The 19,438-nt window shown below is 37.6% G+C and overlaps 1 protein-coding gene across 1 annotated transcript in view; it reads right to left on the bottom strand.

Moving 5' to 3' along the window:
• Positions 1 to 5,925, bottom strand: part of RYR2 (ryanodine receptor 2) — a 340,802-nt gene extending 334,877 nt beyond the window's left edge. Inside the window, exon 1 of the mRNA XM_042817920.1 lies at positions 5,878 to 5,925. Coding sequence (XP_042673854.1) covers positions 5,878 to 5,925 — 48 coding nt within the window. The remainder of the gene's footprint in view (positions 1 to 5,877) is intronic.
• Positions 5,926 to 19,438: the final 13,513 nt, after the last annotated feature.

Genomic DNA, 19,438 nt, shown 5'->3' with positions numbered 1-19,438 from the left:
AAAAAAAAAAAAAAAAAAAAAAAAAAAAAAAAAAAAAAAAAGTAGTGCCAATTCTTTTTTTTTAAGCAAATCAACATATAACAAACATATAGCAGCAAACATACATATGTACTACTAAGCAGAGCACTCTGTAAGACTTCTTTATAGCATTTCCAAGTAATGATTTGCTAATAACTGGAAAGACAACTCATTTTGGACACAGATTAACAAAAAAAAAATGCTTAGACAATACAGAAAGAACAATGCTGACATCCTTAATCTTAATCAATCACAGTTCAAATCACATCACGCTAAGAAAGATTTAAGAAAAATTAAAAAAAAAAAAAAAAAAAAAACTTCTTTCATTAACCCATTAATTCATTGAAATTGTGTCATCAAATAACACAGAACAGATTTATGTCACTGAGATCATAATCAGGAAGTACAGGAAAACTCAGTCCCTACGTGTACACCATTTTTAACTTCTCTTTTGCTGTCTATATACAGCCAAGTTTAATTTTATATCTTCCATTTATTAAATTGGAAGAAAACGTTTGTGTAGAGTTTAGAGAAAACCAACACTGTTTTAATACAAAGCATCCCTAAGTTTAAAGAAAAGCAGTAGGAAAAGATCCCTGATTTTCAATTTAATTTACGTACTTTCTAGATGCAGCCTTCTTTCCTACATATTTCTTCACATTTCTTAATTAGAACCATCCTGTGCACTTCCCATACAAACATGCAGTAGAGAAACCACCTTTAAGAAAAAATGGCTATAGCACTAAAATAAAGAAGTCAAAGGCAGATGAAGATATCGAGATGCATTAAATCTACAGTCAGAAGTTAACCAGTGTTCATACTGGAATTCTGTCTTTACAGCCTTTCCACAGCTTAAGTTCCTGGAATAGCTTTTCCCTCAGACCTTCAAAACCCTAAGGAGCAGCATTTATCAGTGCATCCCCAGACACTGAAAATAAGAGAAGATCTCTGTGCATCAAAATACATGAGTCAATCAGTTCACAAGACCAGCACAAAACTTCTCTCTCTGGTGGGCCAACTGCTCACCACAGAGCTTCTTTAACCTCTTTTGCACATATCTGGTACAGGTCCTCTCCAGATGCAGAACACTGGACAAGACAGTTTGCAGATAGAACAACTGATTTTATCCAGTAATATTATCCTAATGGCAGTATAAAATGCTTGCCTAGCATTTTTGGCATTAGAATATTTGGATGTAAAACATTCACACAATTCCCAAGTAAAAAATGGAGTAGCTAAAACGCATTCACTGCTGTCTGTCCAGCTCAATTCCACAATAGAAATTGAGATCATATTCAGTATCCATACTGCAGTGCAGTGTCTCAGAGAGGAAGGTACAGATGCTGCAATTGCAGGCAAGCCACTCTTCACATGAGCTGTTAAACCGTGGTCTCTTGTGCCAGTCCCTGGTGAATCATTGCAAGTCACGTACTAATAGTTACGGGGATGGTTTATTAATATAAACAAAAGGTAGCCGACGTGTTTCTTAGTGTTACCTCCTTCTAAAATTGTTCCTAACATCCGAAGTTGTTTTCAGCATTCTCCTTAGTCTATTCTGTCAGCTGCATTTGTACATTCGATGGCTGCACCCCTCAGAACCTAATATATTATGATAAAATTCTTTAAAAGATGAGCAGTGTTTGAAAAGCACTAAAGAAAGAAAAAAAAAAAAAAAAAAGGACAAAAAATCATTTCTGATGCACAGAACAACAATTCTTATTTATTATTTTACAATAACTTTAACATCATCTTTGCCCAGGAGCCTTCTTTGTTCTGTAGTTCCACAATATCTTCATTCGTGATGGGCAAAGCATATGATTTCTTAATCAGATTTGGAGTTACATTCTTTGTTTAAATGCTGTGTATAACAAAGGACATTTACAACAGATTCTGGAGTCAAGGAACTCCTGTTCTTCAAATGCAATCACATTTAAATCACATTATTCAATTCTGAGCGAAGAAAAATTCTCTGCCATGAACTCTATTCTTTTATTATCTGAAGTACTACATCCCAGCACTAAGTTAATAAAATCTTTTCCACATCAAACCTAAGTAACATTTAACTTAATTTAAAAGTACACTTCCAGTGTTGAAAAGTACCTTTACACTTCCCTCTGACAGTCACACTCAAAACAATTAAGTCTATGTGGAAGATAAGGCAGTACAAAATACACTCACAGGAGCAAGAGAAACTATTAAACAAATGAGAATTGAAGGGAAAAAACTAAAAAAGCAGCAGCAAAGAGCACAAAGGAGAACATCAGTATTCCAATAGTAACTGTGCAGAAGACTGTAACCCTAACAGCCTCACTTCAACGTGCCTTGATGACATCTCCTACCATAAACACCAAGAGCACTTGTCTTTAGTGGAAGAAATTCCACAGTTCCAGAAAACCATACGTACTGCCATCAGGAACATCAGAAGGTCTAATAGCTACATTACAACATTTCACATCACTCCTAGGTACAGAACAGCTTCCAGAGCTCAGAACACCTTTAACCGATACACAAGATACTCCCAGCAGCGTTTTGTAGAAACAATGTACCTGGTTTAATTCCATCCTTGGCTTTATAGCTTTATATTCCCCCTTCAAAGGCCTTCCTTTATGGGGGTTCTGCACTATATAAAAAAAAAAACCAAACAAAAAAACAAAAAAAAAAAAACCACCACATTCCTTGCACGTACACATTATGACATTACGGAAGGAGCCTTTGCACATTATGGTTTGTTTTTTTTTTTTTCATGGAACTCTGAATTATTTTAACTCTAGGCAAGTGAAGAAAAAAAACAAGCAAGTCACTTCCCTGTTAATCATGAATTGTTTACATTCTTGAACACTAATCAATTAAAACTTATTGTGGACATATCTTTATACTTTTTAAAATGAAAAAAAAAGATTTAAAATCCTGCACGGGAAAGAAGCCATCCCTCAGATTAATACAAGCAAAGGCATGCTATTTGCTCCTCTTTACTACCCTTACACAGCACGTATGCCTACAGTGGGGGAAGACACAGTAGCATATGACCAAGCCTTAGAGGGGATATATATCAACATAAAGCTACCTCCACACAATATTCAGCAAATGAAAGAGACTACTGTCAGTAGAGAAGCATGTCATTCACATGACTATACAAGACTTCACTAAGGAGAGCTGAATTCCAATCTATCTAAAGTTGTCTCAACCAGTGTAAGGACAGATATTTCCAGAAGTCCAGAGCATTAACAAGTTACATTTACTTTCCAGAAGTGACATGTCAAACCTCAATTTGTTCTGAAGAGAAACATAAAGCACCCTAGCAGCAAATTTGTAGGAGGAAATGCATGATGTCACCTCATTAAAAAAAAAATATATACATATATATATAAGAGAACCAAAAGAAGAGGAATCGTTAGGCAAAGCAGGAATGTGTGAAAACCTAAGTTTTATATACATATTTATATATACATATATATAATACACATATTATATATAGATATATATTATATATATATTTTTTATATATATATATACACACGTATACACACACACACCAATATGCATCAACACATAGATGGCAAATACAAATTCAGTTTAATAGCTAGCTACAATGAAAGGAATCTTTTTATTGAAGGAAATCTCACATTTCTCTTGAAATATTACAAATTATAAATTCTACTTAAATCCCAGAGAAAATTAAAGATATTACAAATTTTGAAGTGTCAGAAAGAGAACCCACATTTTCATAGAGTTTATCCTGATGTATCAAAAGAAGAAAATTCAAAGAACACTGTTTATATGCAGCAGGTCTACAGATGTCATGATTAAGGTTTTCATCGCACAGAAAGCTTTTTTGCTGGTATATGATGTTTTTTGATATTTTCTATTTTAACTACCAATCCATTCATGAATTCATTTATCCCCAATTACTTTTTTGAAAATAAACAACTAAAAGGAGAAACTGAGGCAACTCACAAGTAACATTTGACTTGCAGTGCTTTCTATCAACATCGTTCAGAAAGCCAAAGGTATCCAACAGCTCCAGGGAGTACTAAACCAAACTTTAAGGGCAGAAGAACTGAAACACTGAGATTACATCTTAAAGCAATTGACTTTTCCAAGCCACGATCATGACTTCCACAAAGCACAAGGAAAAGAGAAGTTAAAATTATTACTTGCATGTAACTACAGATTAGAGGTTCAAAAACATCACATGAAAAGGCTATTTCTCAGGTCTTCCATTATTTCACTACATGAATTCCCCCATGCCTCAGTTTATCACATTCAAGGTCACTTTCCATCAGTACAACATTCTACAGATTTTTTAAGCATGGTCTAAGGCTGCGTTGGCCAGAAGTCTATTAAGCCTGATGCACATTATCAGGAGTGCTGTTTTACGTAACGTGCTGCTGCTGTCAGGTGCAATAGTTCAGCACTACTCTATATGTGCATGGCAGCATTATCATGTCCACAGCGTCGCTTTCCCTATTAAGTATTCAGATAACAGCGTTTCATGAGCTAAGCCTAACAAACAGAACTGCAGTAAGCCTCTCTGTGACGGCACAAGTATTTCAAAAGCATTTTCCAGGAAGAGGACAAACAATAAAAAAGTACACATTGATTTTACACATTTTCTTTCAACAAAGTATCTTCTGGTTTGTCTTCAGGTGTTACACAACACCACAATAGAAATCGAATAATGTCAAGAAGAAAGAAAGTTGACAGTTTTCATGCTAGTGTTGCATAACAGCCTTGTCCCTCCCTGTACAACCACAATTTCCAAGAACTCAAAAGAAATAATAATAATGATAATAATAATAATAATAATAAATGTTATTATAACAGGATGCATGCCTATTACTTTCCAGCTTCTGGTTAAAAAAAAAAAAAAAAAAGCCACAAGAAGATTGAAATCTAAGCTCCATAATGCTGCAAATGGCATGTGAAGTGCTTTGCACAGGCTGTGCAATTTGCTTCTCCATCCTTTTTAAATATATTTTGTTGCTACACATTAGTCATCAACATTTTTTACATTGGATTGCACTTAAAAAAAAAGAAAGAAAGAAAGAAAGAAAGAAAATAAGCTTTACCACACCATTTCAGCATCTCTTTCTCTACCTAATGGGTATCTCAGCAATTTTTCCTAGAACTATGAGTAGGTTTGTATGCTGCACCGTTCAAATATACCTATCTCCAAAACTTACTAGGATTGCAGCTACAGAGAGCACTCAGGAGATGGCCCAGAAGGTAAACAAAGAATTGCATGAAGAAAAATAATCCAGATAAGCAAGAAGCGCAGTGCTTCAGACAAATTAACTGAACTCAGGAGAAGAAATGCTCCAGCGCCTTTACATGCTTTGGGCTGAGGATGCTCACACCAAGAAAGAAGAGCTGTGTTAGTCCGTGTACAGCGAGGAGAACGCCTGCAAGTTAGTGGGCACCTCGAGAGGCGATTTGTTCTATTCCGTTGTTGCAGAAGGAGCGCGGTCTCAGCCCCCTAAGCCGGGAGCGCAGCCTGCTGAGTATCCGCAGTACGCGAGCACGGCGGCGGGCAGGAGCCGAGCTCAGATACTCGCGGAGGCGGCGGGGGCTCCCAGCACGCGCCTCCCCCTCCCGCGTGCCCCCGCACCGCCGCCTCCGTACCGTTACCCTCTCCTCCCAGCCCCGTTAAGCGAAGCCAGCGGTAACTCGCACCCCCACGCCCGCGGGCAGGGGGCACGGGCTACTCAGCGGAAAGCAAAGCCCCTGCGGGGCTCCCCCCGTTGCTCTCTTGCCTCCTCGCCCGTGCACGCGGCTTCCCCACCTTGAGCTCTCTTCAGAGCATCGCCCCCAGCCGCCTTCCCCCCGCGAGACCCTGCCCCAAACCGGCGCGGCACTTACAGTTCTCAAGAACTGGATCTCGTCCTCGCCCTCGCCCCCCTCGGCCATGGCTCCCTCTCTCTCTCTGTCTCCTTCACCCGGACGCTGCTCACGGCCGCACCGCTCTGCGGCAGGGAGCGAGAGAGCTGCGGATGCCCGCGCGCCTGCCGCAGGTGGACGGCGCTGCCCGCCGCGCCGCCAGTGCCTGCTACGGGCGGAGGAGGATGCGATTAACCGCGGGAAGGGGGGCGGAGCTCCCGGCCCCCCCGCTGCTGCAGGTGATCCGCAGCCCGCTCCCTCCGCGCGCCGAGCCCGCCGCACAGCGCCCCTTGCCGGCTGCTCCGCGGAGCTACGCGTGCACGGCGCGTGCGAGTGTGGTAAACGAAGGGTCAATGATGGGTTGTAAAATTGTCGTTAGTCGAAGGGCGGCTATAGCGCGTGCCAAGGGTGCAGAAGAGGGTCACCAGTGTAAATGCGTGCTTAGCTCTAGTGAGTGTTTGCGAGGTCCACACTTTATTCCTGTTGGTGTGGAAACCAGGCCTCCAACAGAGAGAGGAGTTTGACAGCCCGCAAGAACTGCAAGACTTCCAGCATCGGTAGCAGGAGTAAACACACAGCAGAGAAGCTTTGCTCGTGTGGTGCAATAGTCATGAGGTGAGGACAAGGGAGAAGCTTAGAAAATAGTAAAATGAACATCTTATCATTGACAGCGATGTGTCCGAAGGGTGCATGCCTGCAGAAGGCTTTTGAAGAACTGTAACCAGCAAATACAATGAAATCACAATAATTTTGTTAAACAGAAGGCATGGTGGTAACCAAGAGGTTCCGTAGAAGCCATATTTGCAGTCTTTAACTTCATGCTCACTTAATGCATTCTGAAAAAGGAATACTAAAATTTCTGCCCCGATCTTGGCAGCTGTGGATAAACAGTTCTTCTGACAGACTGGAAACTGCAAATGCAGCCATGATCCACAAGGCCTGTAGAACTAAATCAAAGGTTCTGCAGATGAACTCTAGGGTTGATAGCTTAATCAGTTCCTTTATAATTTTCTATTTTCATTGACTTCAAGAGATTTTTACCTCTCAAACTTGTTCCTGATAGAAAATATTTTTTTCTAAGTATGATAAAATAGTCAAGAAAATATATTTAATATCATCACAATACTAAGACCTCTTAAATATCTCTTCCTCCAAGTAATAAATGTTGCAAAATGTTTCTCGAAAAAAACTCCTGCTAAGAGAAAAGTCTTGAGTCTGAATCTTGAAACCATGAGTCTGAGCCATGTTTCAAGAAGGTGCATCAAAGAAATAACACTTTTGTTTGCACTTTATCCCACTTACAGAATAAGTGAGTTTCAGACAACGATTTGCAAATGTTTTTTGTTTGTTTGTTTTCATATGAAAGTAAAGGTCAGTTCACATCATTTTACAGGATCCAGTTCTTGTTTCCGTTGTAGAGCAAGGAGGATACTTTCCATATCGGTCTGAAGGTGAGTGGTGGATGAGATGCCTGCTTGACTTGTTGCGTGTAAGGCAAGGGCATATTAAAGAAAGAAAAAAAAGAAAGAAAAGAGAAAACTATAAATAGTTCACTGTGACATCATTGACTGAAACAGTCTGTGCAGTTTTCAGTACAACATTATGACATAATGAAATTTGTTCCGGGAACTGGTGATACCTGGTTGCCTACAGATTTTTGAGATGCAAACTCCAGCTGAAAATTCTTGTGCTGTCAAATTTGTTGGACCTTCCCAGTTAGTTGAAGAATATTATGTGATAACAGAGACGCCACATGTGGCTACATAATTTGCATAAGAAACAAAGCAAAAAGTAATGAAGATAAAAGATCAGTCTAATGGCTTTCTGAACGGGGTGAAAAAGATGAAATATAGTTGGAAGGAGATCTCATTACGTTATTCATCAGGAACTATTATTTGTATGTGCACATACAATACACACATACTTTTTAATGCATATATGTACATATTGCTTATTAAATATAGAGTATGCATAAAATACAAAATTGGTGCATGCACAAAAAGGCCAAAACTAGATTCTTTAGCTATGGACTTTCCCTATATTACCTTAAACACAGCAGTCAGCTACAACATATGTGTCTCGTTCCACTCAAAACAAGAAGCCTTACTCTACCCATGTGGAAAGATGAGAAGTGTTCTTAAAACATTCTGGTGATTGGATTGGTGTGTTTTAAAGGGAATGCACTTTAGCTAGTGTGAGGTTGTAATCAGTAGCTATGTTTAATTCTGTAAGACTCTAATCAGTAGCTATGTTGAATCAATTGCATTAAATAATTAAAATCAACTTATTCTTTTTTTAATATCTATCATATTGGGAGTTTATGTATAGTTCACAAAATTGTTGCTTAGATTAACTGCTAGGAAGAATAAAATAACAGATCCAGAATCTAGAATGGTTTGTGTTGGAAGGGACCTTTAAGATATAGTACCAACCCCCCTGCTATAGGAAGGGACACCTCCCTCTAGACCAGATGATATCTCCTGTACCTGATATTTACAAGTGGAGCTTGGTGGAAATACATTTTTGGAGTAGATGTGAAAGTAAAGGGCTGTTGGCTACAGGACTGCTAGTCCCAAATTTCAAGATGCCAATCATCCCTATGGCAGATAACTTTGTGTTCCCAACTCTCACTTGCTCAATTTTAATCTACATTACATTACATTATACTCACTCACATTATATTTTCACAAGTCTGAAGATTTTTATTAGCACCTACTCACGGCTGAGCTTTCCACAGAAAAATGCTCACATAAAAAAGACAGCTTCTACTCCTACCAAAATAATTCTGCTAGTTTGAAGACAAAGCCTCTGAAGATAAGAAAGAGGGAGAAAATGTAGCAGGAAAATTGCCATTTCTTGCAATTCTAATATATGTTTAGTTGGCTAACCAGTTCTCCTATAACACACATGCAGTATTTTTTCCTGCACTTTTTTCCTCCAATGTAGAAGTAGCCTTTCCAATTTTCAGTACATAATTTCCCCTACATTATGTGTGTCTTGCTGCTCTTCATGTAGTCTTCATTTATTGTCTTGTTTTTGCCATGTTTCTTTTACAGTTCTATTCAAGTCTGCCCATCACAGTACACGTTTGTAATTGTTCTGTTTTGTAATTGTCACATCATTTACATTGTTCATTTTGCTTTTGGACAGCAAGAGTTTCTTGTTCCTACAGTCTTAGTTTATTGAGGAAGCAACACCGTGACAATATATAGTGTCCCTGTGCCAATCTTTACTGAAAATGGGTTCCTTGGAGTGAGGCAGCACCAGTGCAACAGTGTATCTGAGATACTCCAAAAGGGTATGAACATAAATGAACATGCATTGACACTCTTATGCACATTTTAGCACCTTTAATTTCATAATTTTTATTCATCTGAATTAGGAAACAATACAGTGTTAGGAAAGATGCAGAAATATGTTGTGTCTATCCAAAATAGTTATCTATGTAAAATATATGATCTCTGCTGTCCATTATAAAAATAATGTAAATAGTGAGCATTCAGTAACATCAGCTGGGAATTCCCCTGGTTTTCCACCTGTTTCAGAGTATGCTACCATGCTAACTTTGTCTTCCTAGAAGCGCAGAATAAGACAATGCCAGTAGGAATGACATGGGGCAAGTACTGTCCTCCCTCCCCGTGTTGTTTGTTACAGCATGTCAGACTTTGAAGTCACCATTAGTCAGATATCAGTCTTATCTGAAAGCGTATTATTCCATGTGGTGTAAAACTAAAATGATTTCATCACTTTCTATCTCATGAATACCACTAAAGTGAATGAAATAGAAGCAGTGTAAAATCAATGCCAATTTAGATCCCAGCTGAGACAAGAAAACTTGAACAAAATGAGTAAACTTGATTGTGCACTGAATTTAAAATGCCCATTGCAAATTAACAGAGGTTAAGGAAGCATAATTATAACTAAGAGCACATATTTATATGCCTATCACAATCTCCCGAGAGTTTAAAAATATGATGCATTTTTTCTTAGTAGTGCTCATCCTGAATCTATAAAATACAATATAAACTACACATCTGTTGTTAAGTTTATGTCCTGTACTCAGTATATATCACTTGTACAAACAAATGTTCATGTAAGAATATAATGACAGTGAAGTTCTCATAAAAGAGGAAAAGCTTCGGTTTTAAGCCAATACAAAAGCAAGCCCTAAATTAAACTCCTGTTTAATTATAGGAAAGTCCTTCCAAAAAGTTGCATTTTTTATTTGGACATGAATAGCCATTTTCTGAGACATTCTCTGTTACTTTTTCTTCTGTTGTCAGCTGAACATCGTGAGCTCATTCTGAATTGCCATATGGATGGAACATGGCAGTGGCCAAGCCTAAAAATTTACACTTCTCCCCCTAAACTATGAAGCAACCATCTTGGCAAGGCTCAAAGCTTTTAGTCTCTTTTTTCATTACAGTGCATGAAATTAGTAACATGAAGGAGGAGCTATGAATCTTCTTTTTCGGGTCTCGGAGAATTATAGTTTGCTTGGCTTTTCATGCTCTTGTCTCCTTAGAGTCTTTATTACTTTTTCAAGCTTCTGATGTACTTTCCGATCAATGCACTGGAAGCTGCTGGCAGGAATAAAATAAGATTTTTTTTTAGTTTTTTCCTTTGGTTTATTTGGAGGCATTCCATCAGAAGAGGGGTGGTCATCAGGAACAGGGAGGTGATTGCCCCCCTCTACTCTGCTCTTGTTAGGCCCCATCTTCACTACTGTGTCCAGGTCTGGAGTCCCCAGTACAAGAAAGACAGAGAGCTGTTGGAGAAGGTCCAGAGGAGAGCCACAGAGATGATCAGGGGCTGGGGCACCTCCTTATGAGGACAGGCTGAGGGAGCTGGGCTTGTTCAGCCTGGAGAAAAGAAGGCTGAGGAGTGACCTCACTGCAGGCTTTCAATACCTAAAGGAAGCCTACAATCAGGAGGGGAATCAACTCTTTGAAAGGGTAGATTACAGCAGGACAAGGGGAAATGGTTTCAAGTTGAGGGAGGGGGGATTTAGGTTGGTTGTCAGGGGTAAATTCTTTACAGAGAGAGTGGCGAGGTGTTGGAACAGGCTGCCCAGAGAGGTTGTGGATGGAGGTGTTCAAGGCCAGGTTGGATGGGGCTCTGGGCAGCCCGGTCTCGTATTAAATGGGGAGGTTGGTGGCCCTGCATGTGGTGGGGGGATTGAAGATTCATGATCCTTGATGTCCCTTCCAACCCTGGCCATTCTGTAATTCTGTGACATTATGTTTACGATAGTATACATTAAAAGTGCACACCAAATACCATCATTAAAACAATTTTTCCTCATGGCTTGGGTCTTCTAATAGGTTCCTTAACTATGCAACAGTACTGTATGGTTGTGTTTATATAGAAGAACACACCCAATTCTCAAGTTTTTACTGACTGAGATGTATTGGTGCTCTCTTCTGCTGGCATTCTTGAAATTAGATTTCCATCACTACTTAGCCAATTAAATAACAATTAGAAGGTACTTTTTTGAATTAGAAAAAAAAAAAAACTAATAATTGACATCATTCATATCTCAGTCTCTCAAAAATCAACATAGTTGCAAAGAGTTGTGGTAAGGCTTTCAAGATGTTTCAAAATGTTTTCAAGCAAGCATCTCAGTTTTCAGAATTCTTGATTTGTTCTGAATGAGTTCACAACCAGCAACCTAAACAACAACCTGGAACAAAGTAGGGGAAACCCCTTATTGTTATGATTAATATCCAGGAACCTTGATGAACTCAAATGATTAAGAGATTAGTCAGTCTCAAAGGAAACTTGTTTCAGATGACATTTTTGTTTGTTTGTTTTTAAGAAATAAAGTTTTAGCAATACAGCAGGCTCATATTTTGCTCTGAGGAGAGGTAGACAAATATTTCCATGGCTGTTAGGACAACTGTATGTACTTATCACTGGGAACAGCGTGAAAATTCTGCTAAGGGAAAATCAACTCTGCATTACAGGCATTAATCAGATACCGGCTACCAAAGGTGGAACTTATTGGCAAGTCTGTAAGAGTAACCAATAATTGTCGTGTCTTCAGAGAAAATGAAAATAATATGAATTGCACAGAGAAATATTTAACTTATTTTAAGTGATTATGAATTAGTGATAAAAGAAGTTGGTAATCAGCATAAAATTCAGTTGGACTGACCGTTTTCTAATCTGATATCCTTGATGCCAGCAATTGGAATGTATTTTTCTCATAAGACATTATGAGAGGCAATGATGTTAGCAGGAGAAACTGGGAAACTACTAGGAAGAAAAAAAAAGTCTAGAAAAGAGAGAAAGTGGATGAAGGGAAGGAGAAATCTTTAAAGTATTTTCAGTTGTTATATTACACCTGGGAACTAGGATGTAATTAGACCGGCATCATACATATTATTTTTACCGTTCATCTGTCATTTTTAGTACAGTTCTTCAAATGCATAATAACAAATATCAAGACTTGAATATTGCCACACTGTAAGACACAAAACAATACAAGGAATTGAAACTTAAAACTTGGATCCATAACTACAAATAATGCAAATGTATCATTTGAACTGTGACTATGACAACAAAAGTGCAGGATTACAATTGCTCCTAGGCAAACTGTTCATTGTAATCAAATGATTAATTTAGCTTGTCTGAGTGAAAAAATTCACGTGCAAAACAGTTTACTGATGCCTTTGTTATTCATAAGTGTTAAAAAAAAAAAAATTCAAGCCATAATATTGGGATATACACACTTGGCATTTATCTTAGAATATTTGTGATGTCTATGGTGTCACGTAAGTGACAGGGTATTGTTTCTACTTCTTCACTGAGTAGCAAAGTAGGATGTTAAATACCATCTGTAAGCATAAATAGCCCTGTTTGTATGCCAGTGCAGATAACTGGAGAAAAAAAAACCACATAGATGTTCCCTACTTACTCACAGGAAAAATCTGTCCTAATAATATTTTTTTCCACTGTTATTTCACTGACCAACAAAAATAAAGGTTCACAGATCTCACATTTTTTTTTTATTTTACACATTCTATTATTTGTTTCTTAAATATATGATAATTTTATAGGGTACTGCATTTGTTTTCCTTTATAATTTTGATGATTTGATTCCAGAATCCACTGCGGACTTCCTTGAAGTCATTTCTAATGTCCTCTGCATGAGCTACTCTACCTGGAAAGGAATGCATGAGCTATAATTTTTATTTATTTACTTATTGGATATTAAAAGCCACAAATCTAAACACCACTGCAGTAATGCAGAGGGAAAAAATGCTTAGTTCTTAATTCAAGATTAGACTCTGTAGCCATTAAGAAGTGTAAGAGGCAGAGAACCAAAACCACTGTGCTTACATTCCAGTCACAACAAGCACTTAATTGTTGTAAGTATGGTATCTGGGCAGTGCTGTATAATAAGTAGCCAACACTCTATTTTCCCTTTCACTTACATAATTTTTAAAAACATATGTTCATTACCAAATTGGTGAAAGACTAATAAATGTTTATTTAAAAATAATAGCTAATATATGTAGGTCAGTCCAAAAGTATCACCTCCTATTTATCTCCATGGATACAACAGATACAAAGAGTAACATAAGACTATTTGATAGTGTTCAGGCACTTAAAACACCCCACATCTATAAACTGGAAAGTGACTGCTTACTGAATTAAACAAGGAGAAAAACTGGACATGTCTGAATCAAAATCTATAGAGCATAATACTCTAGACTCAGAAAATAAGTATTGTCCATAACAAGTATATATGATTTTCTGTTGTTATTTTAAAGACATATAAAGTTTGCTATGCTAAACTGAACCTAAAGTCCATAAAGACCAGTTTCTGGTCACTTTCTGCAGCAAGAAATGTTTTACTGCAAACCATCTAGTTCTCCCCTCCTTTCATCACAAATAAATGATTGTGATTCACTATCTGATTCAAAATCTTTGTTAGCAGGAATACATGCTGTTATTAAAAATCTTGTACAAGATTCTATTTTAATGTCAGTTATGACTTAATAATTCAATAGTTGTTAAGTTCAGGAATACACTAATCATTAATCATATCAAGATATTTTGCACTTCTTAAGTGATAATACTAACTATCCAGTAAGATGTCAGATATATCTACTGAAGTATTTTAGAGACTTGTTCACAATTTTCTGGAATAATAAATATTTCCCTCCAGACCTTATTCTTCCTGTTAAACCCTCTTTCCCAGTTCATGGATTCTGCTCTGATTTATGTAGCTCAGATTGATGTCATCACCAAAGTTCCATTGCAATTCACAGAATATGGGGCTTTAAAAAACAATTGGAACATTCTGATCCATTCCCCTCATGCAGGTGTGCATCAATAAGGAATCAGAAAAGACCTGGACTATTTTTTCCTTGCATTACCCAAGATTTTTAACTAAGGTGCTCCCACTTTCCTGGTTCAGAGGCAGAGACTATTTCATATTCATTAAAACAGTGAGTGAGCATCAGTTAAATCCTATTGTTACTTTTGCTTAGGAAAAATGAAAAAAAAAAATAAAAAAAAAAAAAAAAAAAAAAAAAAGCCTGTAAAATCAATGTTAACACTTCGTTATCTTCCTTTTTCACTTTTTTTGGTGCACAGCTCTTTTCCCAGTAATAAAACATCATGCAGTCTGTTAACTACTTATATGACAATGATTGTATACTTTATGATAGAGCAAAACATCACATAAAAGCTATGTCATGAAGTAACTATTGAAACGTTGTCAGTGAGTAATTGTGAGCTGAATAGTTTTGCTTCATTAAAGCCTAGGGAATTACACTTCAAGAGCATTTTCCTCTAAGGCTACCTAGGTCATTTCCATAGCTGTGGAGATTTTATTAGTCTAATTCAGAATGCTTAGTAATCACAGCATGAAAATAACAGAAAAGGACAGCTTTGGGCAGAATGGTTCCATGTGAATAGAAGAACTGTTCTCAAATCACAGGAAGAGTGGAGCACTATCCAGCTTCAACATTTCTAACAAGCCAGCATATCCCTAAACAGGGGAGAGATACTGCACTGCAGTCACTCACTTAGAAATGAGAGGTTTATAAAATTTCTACATTTCATTTCAAGGCAGGCATGTTTTCGGTTGAAACACTCAGCTTTACTTTAAAGCAGAACCCTCAGGCTTTTTTGCATATTGTAAATGGAGATTTTAATTGTCCAAATAACATTTGCTTTTTTAACAATACATCATGATTTCTGGCACTAACAGCAGCTATGGTGCTCAGCTTTCTCTGACAATTTTGCCTAATCTGCGTATTGAACTTTATTTTAAGGGCTTGATTCTATGATTGTCTCTTAGTGTGCATAGTTATCGATAGCAACAAAAAGTGGGTGTAAAGCTTTGTATCAACAGTGCAATAATATTTTACACCTACATTACCCAGAGTATTTCATTACAAAACAGCAGAGAATAAAGATTTTGTGTTTTAAGGAAAATATTAGTAGACTTTCAGTTGACTGCTGCAGAAAACTTAAAATGAGCTCCCAGACAATTAACAGCAGAGCATTCAGATTTGTCCTGATTTAATAGAAGCCAATATTATTCATCTCTTGTCCCGCTAACAAGATTTCATAATTTGCTGGTGTATTTCAGTCCCTGTCTAGTGATTCTAAAGCATAATGCTAACATTCTTGACCCGTCCTACAATACAAGATAAGTATATCGTGCATTAAGCAACGATAAAGCTATCAGTGCAACTATGGCAGCACCAAATGCACTGTTCACTCAATTAGACTTTTACAATGAAAGAACCAAAACTGCTTTGATCCTCTTACAGAAACGTATTTTTATTACAGGCCAAGAAAATGAGCTCCTGTTTGAGCCACGGAGGCATGAGTCTTGTCTACTCATACTATGTTTATTTCACATTCAAGACCAGTAGAAACTGAAGCAAGTGAACTGTTCTACAATTTATGCCTTCATCGGCTAATAATAGCTCTAGGATAGCTATTCTCTGCAGTAATAATGCTATTGCTTACCCTGCTGAAGCTCCCCTGCCCAGCTTATATGAGCAATGGTTGTTGGGCTCTTCAGCTGTATTTCAATGTTACTTGGCTGCAAGGGAAACCAATGCCACTTCTCTGCACATTAGCCCCTTCACTTCAGGTCTGTCTTCAAAATTCACAAGAAAAAAAATTGTTTGTGGGCTAGATAAAAAATTCAAATGACACATGACACATTATTCTTAGCAAACAAAAATAAGCACAAAGCAGAGCATTTAATAAGTCCTGACAGAAAGCTTTGCCATTCAAGCAGTCACAAGCCTAGTCCTGCACTTCCTCTCCCATCAAGCATGATCTCCTGTCATCCTTTTAATGTTTTTTTGGTGGTATTTTTTGCATTATATCTTAGTTCTGCTGCAACTGTTGGTTCCCACAGTCCCTGAAGCTCATTATCTTCTACTACTGATGAAAGAAAGGAACAACACGGGAACTAAATATATACTGAATCTCAAGGAGGCAGCTATTTGCAGTGATATTTCTATGCATTTATTTTCCCTTGCAGTGCTTGCATAATCAGCTTCTATGAGCTCTGCCCATTGTGAGTGCAAGTGCAGCTGAGAAGTACTATTTGATCCACTTCAAGTGGCACAGAAAGCTAGATTTATTCACAGAGCAGCACTTACTTGTTTCATGACATATGGCATGATATACAGCTTTATTTTTCACCAAATTTAAAGCAGAATCTCTCCAATTTGTGTACTATGCTTAGGCCCATGCACCAAACGGTGTGGAGAGCAAAGCCATGCTTTATGTCTGCTCCATTTTGAAAATACATGTTAGTGGATCTTCCTGCAGGTGGAAAATATCTCAGTCTATGATTAGAGCTAGGAAATGTTTATAAGCTTATTTCATTTCTCCTTCCCAAGTTCGTATAGTATTTGCTGGTATTCAGAAAAATTGTTCTTGCTGGTCAAATGACCAAGGAGAGGAAGTATTGCTTTGTAAAGAAAAGGTGAGTCAAAAACATCTATTTGAGCATGGCAGTATGTAACATCTGAATTTAAAGTTTTAAAATGTCAGTTTGGTTTCACAGTGGAAACACCACTAAAATGCTTTGAATATTTTCTTAAACAATAAGAAAGAAATGTGAAAGATAAAGCACTTTGAGCAGAACAGTAAACGTTTTTATTTTCCATTGTCTTAACCTACAATCCTTAGAGTGAGCTTTTATTAATGAAAGCCCTCGTACTTTGTATTAAAGAGAGCAGTAACTGAGGGCAGTAACACAGGGAAGAGGAAAAGAGTACAGAAAATGAAAAGAATGAGCTATTTTCATACTTGCAGCTCATATTTGCAACTGAAGAAGGACAGGCCCAGTATGTGGTCTTATCAACCACTCCAAAACCTGGCAAACTCCTAACAGCAGCTGATGATTACAACACTGCTTTTAGCTGCCCTTTTAGTCATGGGTTCACTGCAATGAAACAAGACATGCCACAGTCTTAAACAGTTAAGTCACACCTCCTAGGAAAACATAGGCACACAGAGGTCAGAAAAAGACCTCAAGAAAGAAAGAAGGAAGGAAAATCAACATGAGATAGGAGGTGATGGTGAAAACTGGCTGTTGTGCATTATGTACATTCCAATTGATATCATGAATTTAGCTTAACTCAGAAGGATGATGATATCCTTCTTTCTGTCCTCACTGGCATCTGTCAGGATCAGATGAGAGCAGTTCATCAGTCTCACCTGTGCTTTTCTTTAGTTTCAGTGTGTGTAGGCCCAAAGAGACAGCAGAAGGGGAAAAAAAAAAAGTGTATTTACTCCCTATAAATTACTTTAAACAGAACAGTCATGTTTTGATTTGTTTTCATGGAATGGAATATTTAACACATTCTGCTTCTCCATTATTAGAAAGAAAAAGGTTGGTTCTATTCAAACAAGGGAAAAGCAAGCAGATCATTGGAGTCATACTAGAGGAAGTGTTTCAGCACAAGCAGACATATTTTTTCAACCATATAATTTCCTTAAATCTTGCAAGTCACTGCTTGCATTTCTTCAGAGAGGTAGAAAAGCCTATTTTCCTTTTTTCTTAGACTATCAGATTTGCTCAGTAGCATAAAGAAAAGCTGCTAGTTAAAAGTCCAATAGGATTTACCCTTGATTCATTCTTGATTGTATTGAATCTTGACATACTGAAGATTAAGTCTAGAGATAGCAAAGATTTCTACCCAATCCAATGTTATGGTCAGTTGCTGTTTCTGCGCTATTTTGTTGAGGTTTATTTGTATCCATACACTTCCTTCAGAGTATACTTCATCACATAGAAACTAATCATCTATCTTGCAAATTTTTAAAACTAGTTATCAAGCTGAAATGAGTTTGCTTTATTAATTTCATTCTTCGTTAATTCTTCTTAATATGAAGATAATAATTCTCCTTGTAAGTATGCATTATTCAAGATATTATTACCAAGGATTTGGCAGAATGCATATTAGAATTTTGTTTTCATACAGAGGGCCTGCTCCTGCAACTCTTACTCTTCTGAATGCTTTCGAGTAGTGTGTAACTTCTGCAGAATGAGAAACGAAAATTTTTCTCTGCAACTTTTTGACTGCCATGCAACAGACAAAATATATAAGGATCAACAGATGTGCACAGACCATGGCCCAGCAACTGGATGGCTGCACTGAATACAATTTTATTTTCATTTTTAAATCTGTTTACACAGATAAGCTCCATCTTTTTACCATAGTGTGAATCACAGGAGCTACATACGTGTGAAAAAGCCCTATTTCACTACTCAAAATAGATTTTTCAGGAAGATTACACTAGAATCTATAGTGATGTTAGCAGAAAAAAATACCTCTTTCTGTGCTTGTTGCCTATTTTCTAAGATGAAACAAAACTCAGTGCAGCTCAGGAAAAGAAAAGCATGACAATAAAAAAGCAATGCCACAGCTACCTGTATAGATGGAGCAGAAAGTCACATCTATGGGGTGAAATGAATTGATCCGCAGGGAAATTTAGCAATTAGCCCTGCACTGGTCCCCTAGGACCAGTGTTCACCAGGTTTATACCTCCTGGAGAGTGCAGCATAGCAGCAATAATTCCATGTAGCAGTGCTTACACACAAAGTCTTGTGTACAGAGAAAAAGTCTGGTATAGGAAAAGTAGTACTGACTGTGAAAATACCCCCACACACACTAACCCTGTTGCATAACCTTAAGGGCTCTTTTAGGCTTCTAGTGCAAGATAAGAATTTCAGGCATTGTACTATCATAGGAGAGAAGAGCCAAGAGTCACGAGGGAATATCAGCACTTCAGACTTTCAAGAACAGTGAAAAATAAACATCCCGGTCTCCTTACCAGTCAAGACCTGAGAAAGTGAAAATTTCCTTTCAGTAGCAATTAAAACTGCATCTCTCTCATTTATCTAACAACACAATAATGACACAGATGAAGGAAAGTCCAGAACCAAAGAAAAGGGGAGAGAGGGATTTAATTTTCCTGGTTAGAGAAAGAAACCATCAGCTCAACATCTAGCAGCGAATATCTAGAAGGTACAAATCCCTAGGTCTGT

Source organism: Centrocercus urophasianus, unplaced genomic scaffold, assembly GCF_019232065.1.
Source record: "Centrocercus urophasianus isolate 14NV4802_14NV808 unplaced genomic scaffold, USGS_Curo_1.0 seq_10, whole genome shotgun sequence".
Taxonomy (NCBI): domain Eukaryota; kingdom Metazoa; phylum Chordata; class Aves; order Galliformes; family Phasianidae; genus Centrocercus; species Centrocercus urophasianus.
Note: the sequence above shows the minus strand (reverse complement) of the source record. Positions and strands in the feature narration are given on the sequence as shown.